At 36.3% G+C, this 13722-nt stretch overlaps 1 protein-coding gene across 3 annotated transcripts in view; it reads right to left on the bottom strand.

Moving 5' to 3' along the window:
* Window positions 1-13722, bottom strand: part of larp1b (La ribonucleoprotein 1B) — a 40247-nt gene that overhangs the window by 23221 nt on the left and 3304 nt on the right. For all 3 annotated transcript variants that reach the window (XM_067367292.1, XM_067367293.1, XM_067367295.1), the window contains exons 2-3: window positions 5846-5907; window positions 4614-4673 (exon numbers count right to left, since the gene is read on the bottom strand). In XM_067367292.1, the coding sequence (XP_067223393.1) occupies window positions 4614-4673; window positions 5846-5907 (122 nt within the window). The remainder of the gene's footprint in view (window positions 1-4613; window positions 4674-5845; window positions 5908-13722) is intronic.

Below are 13722 nucleotides of genomic sequence, written 5' to 3'. Positions count from 1 at the left end.
ATGCATCATCTCTATCTGCTGTTGGTCTTCTTCACCAGCAGGTGCCGCTAGCGGCTGTTTAAGACGAGATCACGGCTAGTAAGTCATCATTCATTCATAAAAACAGATTTACAGAAATGGAGCAAGCGGTAAGTGAATGTGTGATAATTATCAGGGCCAGTATAAATGCAGAAAAGCTGATAAAGACACAAAAGCTGCATTTATGTTTAATTCAGTGTATTTACGCTTACTTTCCCAGTGTAGCTACAGCTTTCTCTCCAGTGAACAAGATAACGTTATTGCCCGATGCTGGTGTATAGATCAAACGTTAAATCTGAGATAGACATATATTTTTCTCTGTTGTTTAGTTTCCTTAACTTTATATCGCGGCGCTGTGTTGTAATACTAGGGCTTCCCTCATCCGTCATAGCTGCCATCAGGACATATAAAACTCTTAACACAGCTTAATGGACTCGTACAGTGATATAAAACACCAAACTCGCACCTCATTTGTGATGTAGGTTAGACTATATAGGCTCCAAGAAAGCAGATACTGGCATTAAGTTGATTTGACGCTGAACGTTTGATTATGATATTCGCAAATTTAGGGACTGTCTCTAAAGTTACAACATTATGTATTCACGTTTCTACCTTCAATAGCATTTAAAGAGAATGACTTAGTCACAAAACCAACTGTAAATTGTTCATCTAGGTGTCAGGTATAATGCAAACCTTTTAGATTTTTGATGTTTATTAAAATAAAAGGTAACACTTTATATTAAATAGTTGATATGAACGAACAATGAACTGCACTTCTACAGCACTTACTAATCTTTGTTAATGTTAATTCCAGCATTTACTAATACATTATTAAAATCAAGAGTTGTATTTGTCAACTTTAGTTAATGCACAGTGAAGTAACATGAACAATGAACTGCTGTATTTTTATTAACGTTAACAAAGATTAACAAATACAACAACAAATGTGTTGCTCATGGATAGTTCACATTAGTTAATACATTATGAACCTTACTGTAAAGTGTTTCCAAATAAACTGTCAAGTAATATGTAAAGATTGCTATGTATTTCACTACTGTATTGGATCATACAAAAAAATGCCATAATTTAAAGCTCAATAGCATTTGATGAGAATGATTTACAATCACCAAAACTACCTGTGAAGTGTTCATCTATAGGTGCCAGGTCGAAGAGTGATGCACCCTTCTCTCTCTCTCTCTCTCTCTCTCTCTCTCTCTCTCTCTCTCTCTCACACACACACACACACACACACACACACACACACACACACATATTCAAACACACTCAACTCAAAGTACATGCACATATACTTTTTCTTTTTTTTACACATTCATCACACAATTAGTTCTACTTAGTTAATTTTATTTCTAAATTTAATTTAAAATTTGTATAAGCAGGATAATCTATGATCAGGTAAAATAAAAAAATGAACAAAGTAAAAAAAAAATTGTGTGATGAACGTGTAAAAAAAAAAGAGAAATAGTATATATGCACGTACTTTGAGTGGGGTGTGTTTGAATATGTATATGTGCATGTGTGTCTACAAGAGTTTGGTAGAAGGTAGAAACGTGAATACAGAATGTCGTAACTTTAGAGACGGTCCCTAAATTTGCGAATATCATAATCAAACGTTCAGCGTCAAATCAACTTTATGCCAGTATCTGCTTTCTTGGAGCCTATATAGTCTAACCTACATCACAAATGAGGTGCGAGTTTGGTGTTTTATATCACTGTACGAGTCCATTAAGCTGTGTTAAGAGTTTTATATGTCCTGATGGCAGCTATGACGGATGAGGGAAGCCCTAGTATTACAACACAGCGCTGCGATACAAAGTTAAGGAAACTAAACAACAGAGAGAAATATATGTCTATCTCAGATTTAACGTTTGATCTATACACCAGCATCGGGCAATAACGTTATCTTGTTCACTGGAGAGAAAGCTGTAGCTACACAGGGAAAGTAAGCGTAAAGACACCGAATTAAACATAAATGCAGCTTTTGTGTCTTTATCAGCTTTTCTGCATTTATACTGGCCCTGATAATCATCACACATTCACTTACCGCTTGCTCTAATTCTGTAAATCCGTTTTTTATGAATGAATGACTTACTAGCGTTGCTTTGGTCTTCCTAAACAGCCGCTAGCGGCACCTGCTGGTGAAGAAGACTAACAGCAGATAGAGATGATGCATCGGCACTCTACTGCTCTTCCTGCAGTTCCCGGATGTGAAATGTTGAATTTTCTGCCGAATTTGAGCCACTGAATTTGTGGAAGCGAATTTGTAAAGTGAAATAAAATGGACTGAAAATTGCTAGTCGAATTTTATAGGTTGTATTTTTAAACAGAATAAATATCTTGGAAGTGAAATTTGAAATGTGAATATGAATTATTTAATTTTTAATAATGAAAATGTGTGTGAAATATTTTTAATTGAAATATTCACAGCTTAAATATACGACTGTGTTGAATTTCATTCCATAAAAATGCAAGCCTTAAAAATACAGTGCATCTAAATGCAAGTACAGCTAATGTAATGCATATTTTTTTTTCAGTTAGAGCAATTCAACAAGCTTTTTATTTCAAAAACATTTGGCATTAATTTACTTCCATACAAGACGCAGGAATAAGGCAGGTCTTCTTAAAGGCATAGTTTATTTACTTTTCCTCATGACGTTTCAAAGATGTATGCTTTATTTTTTCTTCAAGGAACATCAAAGATGACGTTTAGCTGAACCAACTGGTTCTTTTCCATACAAATGTAAATGAATGAGGATCTATATTATCATGATCAAAAAATTAGATGTTCAAAAATAGTATTATAAAAGTGGTCCATATTATTTGTGTGCTAAATTTCAAGTCTTCTGAAGAAATATAATATATATATATATATATATATATAAGCAAATACATTATTTAAATGACTTGAATAATGCCTTAAATTTCAATGCCTTAAACACCTTTATATGATGTCTAAGTAACTGGAATATAGTACATGAATCATATGGGTCACTTTTATGGTATGGCATTTTTTATGTCTTTGGAGCTTCAGCTTGACAGTAAAAGTGAACTTGACAACTTGGAGATTGTAATTAATTCGTCCATTTTTGCTGTATGGAAAAGAGCAGATCAGATGTTCTGCTAAATATCTCCTTTTGCATTCCACAGAAGAAAACACACACACACACACGGATATGGGACAACACTAGGATCAATGTTGCCAGGATTTATTTTATTTTATAAAGTAAATAATCAATTTTATTTTATATTTTTTTATAATCTATTCCTTTTACACAGTTGTTCTCAATCTTTTTCCAAGACTCCCACTGTTAAAAAGCAAATATGAAGGCCCTGGATTTAGAATATTTTTGCTGTACTGACAAAGCTGCTTGTTTTAAAACCATTTTTATTTACAGAAACAAGGATATACTGTATTAAATGGGGATACTGTATTAAAGGGGACCTATAATGCTCCTTTTACAAGATGTAATATAAGTCTCTGGTGTCCCCAGAATGTGTCTGAATGTGTGAAGTTTCAGCTCAAAAATACCCCACAGATCATTTATTGTAGCTTGTCAAATTTGCCCCTGTTTGGGTGTGAGCTAGGGCTGGGTGATATATCGCATGCGACAGTCACGCGCTTTTCGTCAGTAAAACCGGTTCCCTGATTACCGCTAAATCGCCATCACCTGCTTTCAAATGGAGCGGCATTTAATAGACAGAGCTGTAGTTCACTGACAAACCACGCAATATCGCGTTCAATATCGAAGGCGCTTCATCCCTAGTGTGAGCAAAAACACGTAATTTATGTGTGTGTCCCTTTAAATAAAATTGAGCATTTGTGAAGCAGTCCGGGGTATAAAATTACGGCATGGTAACAACACTCTACTACAACTCTTCCACTTCTCTAAAGCAGCCCAACATGGCCTCGCCCCCCTTTGTTGCGTGTTCTCGGGGGCGGGGTTTATGTAAATTTTAGGAAGAAGCTTGTTGTAGTCCCTACCAGTCGTTTGTTGTAGTCCTTAAACAGAGAATTCTTTAAAAGAAAATATCTCCCTTTGCATTGAACTTCGTAACTTTGCAGACATTGTTTATGCTCTAACAGCAACATTACACTAACAAAACTTAAAGTGAAACAATAATCATCTACCCCTTTAAAATAAGAAATATGTCTTGATTTTTAGATGTTTCAGTTTTTGTTTTGTTTTGTTTAAAAAAAAGCTTGTTTTGTCTTATTTTAAACAATTTTAAGCCATTCTGAGGTATCCATGGAAGTGGGACGAGGACCCTTAGTGTGTCTCGGCCCTCTGGTTGAGAACCACTGCTTTAACATGTAACACACCCTCCAGAATTTCATTAATAAGAGACAATTTGTGACTGTAGAAAACATACACAGCTGCCCTTTAAGCAGGACATATGGAAAAATTGTCATAATGTGCCCTTCTAGGCAAAAAAACGATAACAGAAAAACCACATCAGAATCACACAGAAACTAAAGAATGTGACACTGTTTATAATATAGTCTTAAAATTAAACAAAATTCAATATCTATCAAGCTAAAACTAAATAAAGTGTCTTGATTTAAATGTCTTCCTCACCTCCTTATTGGCGAGTTCTCCTGGGGTAGGCCAGTTTGTGATGTCACTGAAGTCACTTGACTGCAAACAGGAATGAAGGAAAGATAAAAACAAAAGTTACATCTGAGTTGATATTAATCATCAAGTTCCTATCCTTCATCATGATCAACTTTCACTTCCTGTGCATGGACATAAGCGCAAAATGCACAAAACGAACAACCCCTTATTTGATTTGAACAAACATGATAACAAACAAACAACATTATTCCCTAATGATTCTCAACTGAAAGGCGATGTGCAGATGCATGCTCTCTCAACGCTCAGTTTGAATGATTTATGAACGGCAGCTGCTCCACTCCACTGACGTCTCCGTCTCAAATACTCCTCAAGTTGAGTTTCCAAACTACACATCAATTTTGTCACAATTTAACACAAAACATTATTCAGACACTGTGGGGGAAGTGTGTCTGTTTCTTTCTCAGAGATCATTTCACCTTCTATTATCGGAGGAACGTCAATCATTTCTCAAGCCGCGAAGCAAACCAGAATTCCAAGCAGCGTATCGGATTCCACTATCGCCTTGAAATGGGTCCTGGGTGTCCCAGATGCTAAAGCTAGACGGTACAAACTAAATTTGTGAAGGAGTGCCTTGAAATTAAATGGTGTAACCAACGTGAACTATCAAGGCATAAGCCAAACGTGTCACATTCCGCTCAAAAAATTAATACATGAGGGATGAACACCAAATAACATGCTAGGGGTCACGAACGTACAAGAGAACCTGTCAAGTGTTGTATATGTGTGTAAGTAGAGACAAACTAACATGCCTTGGAGTCAGTCATGGGGACAACTCTACTGCCCCTGTTAGGACTGAACTTGAGCCCTCTCTGGAATGTCCCGCTGAGGTAAAAGTCAAAAACTCAAGTGCTGACTCTCTGTTGACTATCACCCACAAAAAACACAGAACAGAGCGAACAAATATCCACTTAAATACAAACACAAGCTGAACTGCCGAGCTATGACTGGCTGCAGCTGACCCCTGATCCAGGACATTCAGAAGCTAGACTCTCTTACACAAACAGACTGGAGGAAAACACTGCAGATATACAGAAATAGACAGACAAAAAAGACTAAATCTGTCCAAATAGATTAATGTAGCAGGGATTCAAGTTTATTATTTTTTCTTCATTAAACAGATAAAAGCATGTCACATTGCTTCAGCTGGCGATAAACTACATATAAGAGTGCCTTACCTTACTGGTCTTCCTGGTTCTGGGTTTGCTGGCACGGACAACTTTGGCAGGACTCTGGGGTTCTGTTGACAAAGAACAAAAAACAGGAGATTGTAATTTGATTATGTTTGATGTAGTTCATTAGATGAAGTAAAAGAAAAGACTTATTAAAATAAACTTATTTATATTGTTGCTTTTATTATTACTACTACTACCATAACTTTCATGTTAGACTACTGCAAAGTTTAGAACAACATCAGTCAACCACCTGGCTTTGACGTCTGTCATAAATGCTTAAATACCACACTGTTATATATTACTATATTTAATTCATCTTTCAAAGGCAATTAGGATGCGTTCATTGAATTTAATTGCCATTGTATGAACACCTTAGCCATTCATAAATAGAGTTAGCATTTTTCTGTACTGTATAATGACTTTATTGATCATTGACTCAATAACTGAAGACTATCACCCTTACTGTGTACCTCCACAGCAGAGGAACTGGATTTTTGGTCAATATGGAGCTAGGTTCGTATTTGCCAGAGGACACGTGCAGTATGAACTGAACCTTCTAAGTTTAACTTAACTGATAATGAATCTTTAAAGGCATTTACACATTAAACCAACTCCTACATATATTATGCATGCACCTGTACAGTAACCACCAGTTAAAATGACTTGCGTACTGACACAGCAATGACCAGGGCCTAAAATTAGCACTCGCCAAGCACAAAATGCGAGTAAAAATCTGCGTTGGCAAACACATGAAACCGTGTCAATCACCAGTTGGACAGTAACATTTTTATGTATTCTAACATTGCAATGTTGCGAGAACATGAACTTGAACAAATGCAAAAGACGCTCGGGACAGTTGACAGGCCAGTGCTGTCACGAAAGTTTAAGACTTGTCAATTTAAATATTCAAGTGCAAGAAGACGTGAAAGGGAAGTTCATTCGTTACTCGCGCTGTGTGGGAAGTTTAAACATCTGAAGTGCGTTCCCAGAAAGCCAAAGCTCTCTTTCGCGTCCTCTTGCACTTAGGCAGAAAATGAGTATCGTAGTAATAGTCATAGTCAGTTATGTCTTAAGTGAACGTTAACAGTTGAGAAAGAAAACATGGACATGTATCAGTATTAGGGTTGGGTATCGTTTGAATTTGAACGATTCCGATTCCTTGTTTCGATTCCGGTTCCTAACGATTCTCGATTCCGATTCTTTTAAGAGGCAGGGTCAAAAAAAGTTTAGGATATTTTAAATGAGCTAGCTAACCAACAGTCTTTCTGAAGGAAATAGTCTGACCTTCTCCATCAATTTTAATTCTATTAACTTTTTACTTTTTATGAACTTTACTATGAATTTCTCACAGGGCTGTTTTCAACTACAATATTAATATCAAATCTATGAACTTGAATATAAATATTATAAATTATGAATATATTTTCACAGGGGTACACTTTCCTCAAGAGAGCTTTATTTTTGAAAACCTCATGAAAACACATTTACACATGAGTGTATGATGCTGCTGCAGGTACTTGAACATGTTACCGTGCTCCCACTGATGGGCTAACCTGGTGCAGAATAGCAAATAAGAAACAACTTGTAAAACCCAGTCCAGATTAGCAGCAGATTTTAACAGTATAAAATCAGAAACAGTTCTTGTTTAGGAAAATGATCATATCTGCCTTCTCAGGCAGGATGCGTGAGCTTTCTGGACAGATAGTATCTCCTGCTTTGGAGAAAACACGTTCGCTGGGTGTAGAAAAAGCTTGAACGCATAAATAGGAGAAAGCGAGATTTGACAGCAAAGGATAAGTCTTTTGATGGTTCCACCACCATGCAGCAGGGTCCTCATGTTCGACGTGCACCCTCCTATGCACGAAACAATCTTGCCCCAAATGTTGCATTTTGCCAAGATTTCGTTCTGTTTAGAAAAGTGAAGCCACACTTTGGACCGCCGACGTACACTATCCATGTTCGACTCGTTCGGTTATGCCATTGCCAAAACTTCCGGTGGACGCTTCTTCGTTGGTGTTCAGCGGTTTCTTCTTCCAGTCGGCGGACTGGGAATCGAAACTAGGAATCGAAATTTAAACTTTTGAACGATTCCGGGAAAATCGCAAAGCTAGTCCCGGTTCCAATCAACACTCGATACTCGATACCCAAGCCTAATCAGTATATTGGATCTGAGCATGCATTAGATCTTTAAGTGACAGCATCCTAATAATCTTGCTGCTGTCTGCATTTTTAAAGGGTTAGTTACCCTCATGTCGTTCGAAGCTTAACAAATCTTTTGTTTCGAATCAGTAGTTCAGAGTGTGCATCAAACTGACAAAGTCATACCCCCCAGTGGTGAACCATTGAAATTTCAAAACACTTATGATGTAACGAAGCCTCGTTTACTGAAATCACGTGACTTTGGCAGTTTGATATGCGCTCCGAACCACTGATTCGAAACAAATGATTCGTTAAGCTTCGAAGCTTCATGAAGCAGTGTGTTGAAATTGACCTATCACTAGATATTGTTGAATAAAGTCATTATTAGTGTTTTTGTGGTGCACAAAAAGTATTCTTGTTGCTTCATAACATTAAGGTTGAACCACTGTAGTCACATGAATGGTTTAAATATAACTTTAGTTCCTTTCTGGTAATTGAAAGCATTAATTGTCTTGCTGGCAATGCAGGCCTCACTGAGCCATCGGATTTTATGAAAAATATCTTAATTTGTGTTCTGAAGATGAACGAAGATCTTATGGGTGTGGAACGACATGAGGGTGAGTAATAAATGAGAGAATTTTCATTTTTGGGTGAACTAACCCTTTAATGTTGTTCAAACAACAAAGTGTGTGTGTGTGGGGGGGTGCTCACTGCTCTTGACTAATACTTAAAGTTACAAAACTTATTCAATCTGTTTAATACATACAGTGAAGAGTGAAGACTACGCAGTGTTATTCTACATTTGATTTCTTTATTCAATTTCTGTACTTAAAAACTACTGTTAGAGCTGAAAAGGACTTCAGGATTTCATTTGTATCTTTGCTCTATTGTATTTATTTGTGCTATTGCTTGTAATTTGATTATTTGTACTTATTTTATTACTGACTGTTTACTTATCTTTAATAATGTTTTAAATGTATATTACTAAGGCTAGTAGTTTTAGCTTTTGGTGTCATAACTGCCTATTTTTGCAAAACCAGTTTAATGGCCAGTAGATTTTTACAGTAAAAGTCACCGGCAATTGGCAGGTTTGGCAAAAGGTTTTAGGCCCTGCTTGTAACACTTTTTTCCCCAGGCATTTTACAAACTACATTATTTCAAAACATCTCCTGAATACATGAGCACAGAGTCTTGATTATCTATAAAACACCTCCAGGATACCAAAACAATATAACTTGAGTTAATAGCTCAAAGTATGAACATAAATACTGCATTTCTTTATTCAAGTGACTCATGAATGAACACTGTATTTTGGCCCTCTGAATATCACAGTTCTGCACTTAAAATCTACCAATAACTCTTATGGTGCGTCCAGTATGGCAGGTCAATACGGACCAAGTGCTGTGGTCAATTATCTGGGAACAGCTTCACTTAGATTGTAAAGCCACACGTCAGCACCTGCACAGCAAGGTCATGCATCCACACGTGTAAAACATTAACTTCCTCTGCGAGATGGAGCAGCAAACAACATTTCTATGAGAGCCAGTGAAAGTGGAGTCATCCGTGGTATTCAAATCCCCACCAACACAATGACATGGCCTCATATGGGTATTTGTACCGCTGTTCACACAACCAACAAAGCACTCTGCCTTATTCCTGACAAACTGGCCCTATCAACCCCACCAAAATAATAGCTCTAGAGAGTCACACAAGTAGATATAAAAAGCATTTTTTGTTGTTTTAAAATAGCAAAAGGAATACGAGTGCTAAAAACCATTAACCATGGTGTAGTTTAGCCAAATCTCTGGATTTTTAAAAGACAAGAACATTCTCGCAAAGGGATTTAGCACAATGTATGTGACAACAGTTTGTTTGCCTTTTGGTGAACGTCTGTCCATTCATTGCAACATCAGGGGCTTTACATTTGCACAAGAGGAGATTCAAATTCAAAATTTGTGGAAGAACAACCATAAAACAATTTGAGTGTGCCATTCTGGCATTAAATGATCATCAAACCAAACCAACTTTATTCTTCAGAAATACAGCAAGATTCAAAGCTTTTTCCTGTGGGAGAAACAAACACCACTTTATGTTATAATTGCCAACAAAAGTTAACTTTTTTGGCACTGTTGGGATTAAACAGGCAATAGAGAGGGACGCCCATTTCTGGGAGTGTCTGGGGTCCTTTATCATTACTGAAAGGATGGCCTGTATGATAAGGCACTGGGCGCTTGCCTTCAGTGTGGGGTGTGACCATACATACAGGCTTACTGATACTGTCCCGCCAACACCTTTCTGTCAGTAAGTGCTGCCTTGAGGCAGAATAAGTTACTTTGATGCAAACAATAATTTAAATCACAAAAATGTCAAGCCAGAAACATTAAGAAAAGCCAGTCGGACTGCTATTCAAATCAAAAGCTGCCACTGAATAAAAGGGGAGCAAAAGGTAAAATAACTTGCATCACTGACATTTAAGATTGTCCACGATAAAGAAAATAAAGTATATTTTAAAAATCTTTTAAAACACATTCAAGGCATATTCTTTTTATTCATGTTGGTTTCAAATGGTTTTGAAAAACTTACCATTTCAAGAAAAAAAAAAAAAAAAAAATCAAACTTTTTTTTAGTTCACCCAGAAATGAAAATTACGTCATCATTTACTCACACTAATGTCGTTCAAAAGACTTAAGACTTTTGTTCATTTTAGGAACACAAATTAAGATATTTTTTTAAAGGTGCCCTAGAACCAGTTTTTACAAGATGTAATATAAGTCTAAGGTGTCCCTTGAATGTGTCTGTGAAGTTTCAGGTCAAAATACCCCAAAGATTTATTTTAATAAATTTTTTTAACTGCCTATTTTGGGGCATCATTAACTATGCACCGATTCAGGCTGCGGCCCCTTTAAATTGTGCGCTCCCTGGCCCCCCCCAGCTCTCGACTATAATACAGTGCATTTACAAAGATCACACAGCTAATAAAACCCTCAAATGGATCTTTACAAGATGTTGGTCATGCATACTGCATGCATGCATCGGATCATGTGAGTATGGTATTTATTTGGATGTTTTCATTTGATTCTGAATGATTTTGAGGTTTTGCTCCGTGGCTAAAGCTAACATTACACACTGTTGGAGAGATTTATAAAGAATGAAGTTGTGTTTATAAATTATACAGACTACAAGTGTTTAAAATTGAAAATAGTAACGACTCTTGTCTCTGTGAATACAGTAAGAAACAATGGTAACTTTAACCACATTTAACAGTACATTAACAGCATGCTAACGAAACATTTAGAAAGACAATTTACAAATATCACTAAAAATATCATGATATCATGGATCATGTCAGTTATTATCTCTCCATCTGCCATTTTTCGCTATTGTCCTTGCTTGCTTACCTAGTCTGATGATTCAGCTGTGCACAGATCCAGACATTAATGCTGGCTGCCCTTGCCTAATGCTTGAACATGGGCTGGCATATGCAAATATTGGGGGCGTACATATTAATGATCCCGACTGTTACGTAACAGTCGGTGTTATGTTGAGATTCACCTGTTTTCCGGAGGTCTTTTAAACAAATGAGATTTATATAAGGAGGAAACAATGGAGTTTGAATCTCACTGTATGTCATTTCCATGTACTGAACTCTTGTTATTCAACTATCCCAAGATAAATAAAATTTTTGATTCTAGGGCACCTTTAATAAAATCTGACCAATTTCTCTCCCTCCATTGACAGCCCACTCAACTACCACTTTGATGCTTCAAAAAGTTAATAAAGAGATTGTAAAACTAATTCATATGAATTTAGCAGTTTAGTCCAAATTTTCTGAAGAGACATGATTGCTTTATATGATGAACAGATTTAATTTAGGCTTTCATTCACTTATAAACTTTTATCAACTCACATATCAGTTATGGTAAATGTTATGTTCATCATATAACGCGATCGTGTCTCTCCAGAAAATTAAACCGCTCAATACATATGGATTCATTTATGATCTCATTGTGAACTTTTTCAGAAAAGTGGTAGTTGCATGCTGTCAATGGAGAGTACAGGACTGGCTCAGATTTTCCCTCAAAATATCTTCCTTTGAGTTCCGAAGATGAATGAAAGTCTTACAGGTTTGGAATAACATGAGGGTGAGAAAATGATGCCAGAGTTTTCATTTTTGGGTGAACTAACCTTTTAATTAGTCTAAAAATATCATGTGCTGTAACTATTAAGTAAAAAATATGTTTTCTATTCACCTTGAATAATTGTGTGTTAACATCTTAACTAAAAAAAAAAACACACATTTTAAATGTTTTTTTCAGTGTATCTTTTTACAGATAATATTTATGAATTCATAACTGATAATATGTTTTTGGAGTCACACCACACATAAAGATACTGTCACAACAAAAAAGGGACAGGGGAGCAGTCTATTCTGAAATGTCAGCCAAGAAGTCATGTGTACAGACTCTAGGAGCAGTGTCATGGTTTTTAAAACACAGCCATCAGTCGATACATCATCTGACAGCATTCTGATCATTCAAATTGAAACACACATTCCTGATATTCAACATTGATCACAAAGGATTCAACCTGAGAGCTTCTTTCATATCGCAGTCCTAAATTACTTGGAATTATGACATATGTCCCACATTGCAGAAAGCACAAAGACCCTTGGCTTAACAAGGTCAGCAAGATCTACAGCTCTGTTCATTCATCAGAACAATGACATGTGCAATGCATATGGATTGACATAACTCACAGACTGTATTGGTTTGGTCAAACCACAAAGGAGAATGCTCATTTATGACATCTCCATTCATACTGAACACAACTGTTTTTTTCATAAGGAAAAACAGGAACTTGATCATGTAATTCAGATGCCCAGATATTCAGTTGAAGGTTTTCATCATTCAAAGATTGAAACAGAGGAATTTAATCACCATTTACAACATTGATTGCCCTGAAGTAGTTTGAAAACATCTCTATTTGACAAGATGCCCATCACCCAAAACGGTTTAAACCAATAGTTTTGGATGGCCAAAATCATTGACCGAAACAGCAGCGTTTAATTAGTGTTTTTCCAATGACGTGGTTTGACTGTGTTAGTGCCCATTTCATGCCCACAATGTGAGAAGGCAATAAAAGATAAACATGTCAGCAGTGTAGATGCATTTCACCGTCACCAAAAATGATGCCAGGGAAACAATATGTAGAATTTGTTTGGTTCAAATATCGAGAAGTGGCTCGTCTTAGTCTTAGCACCTTAGAACACAGCACCCCGAACAGAATACAGAGTTCAGTTATCCAATTATCCTGATTTAATTACAGAAAAATTATTTTCAATTTCTATATAAAAAAAGTAAATTTCTACTGTACTTTAGGTATCAGATGGGAACCCATCCAACCAAACTCATACTACTCCAGCTGGTAGCCAAAGATGCATGAAGGTGTGGTCACATTTACTATTACTCAGCTAAATTATCTGGGCAAAATCCAGTCATTCCAATAGGAAACATAAAAAAGACAAAAAAAACAACAACACAATAGACAAATGATCTTTTTTGCCTCCAAAATTTGTGACTTCATATTATTATATTTATACTATTTGGGAAGAAAAAGTTTGAAGGGTTAGTTCACCCAAAAATTAAAATAATGTCATTAATTACTCACCCTCATGTCATTCCACACCCGTAAGACTTTCATTAATCTTCGGAACACAAATTAAGATATTTAAGTTGAAATCC

The sequence above is a fragment of the Chanodichthys erythropterus genome, chromosome 18, assembly GCF_024489055.1.
Source record: "Chanodichthys erythropterus isolate Z2021 chromosome 18, ASM2448905v1, whole genome shotgun sequence".
Taxonomy (NCBI): domain Eukaryota; kingdom Metazoa; phylum Chordata; class Actinopteri; order Cypriniformes; family Xenocyprididae; genus Chanodichthys; species Chanodichthys erythropterus.
This window is presented reverse-complemented; position numbering and strand designations above follow the sequence as displayed.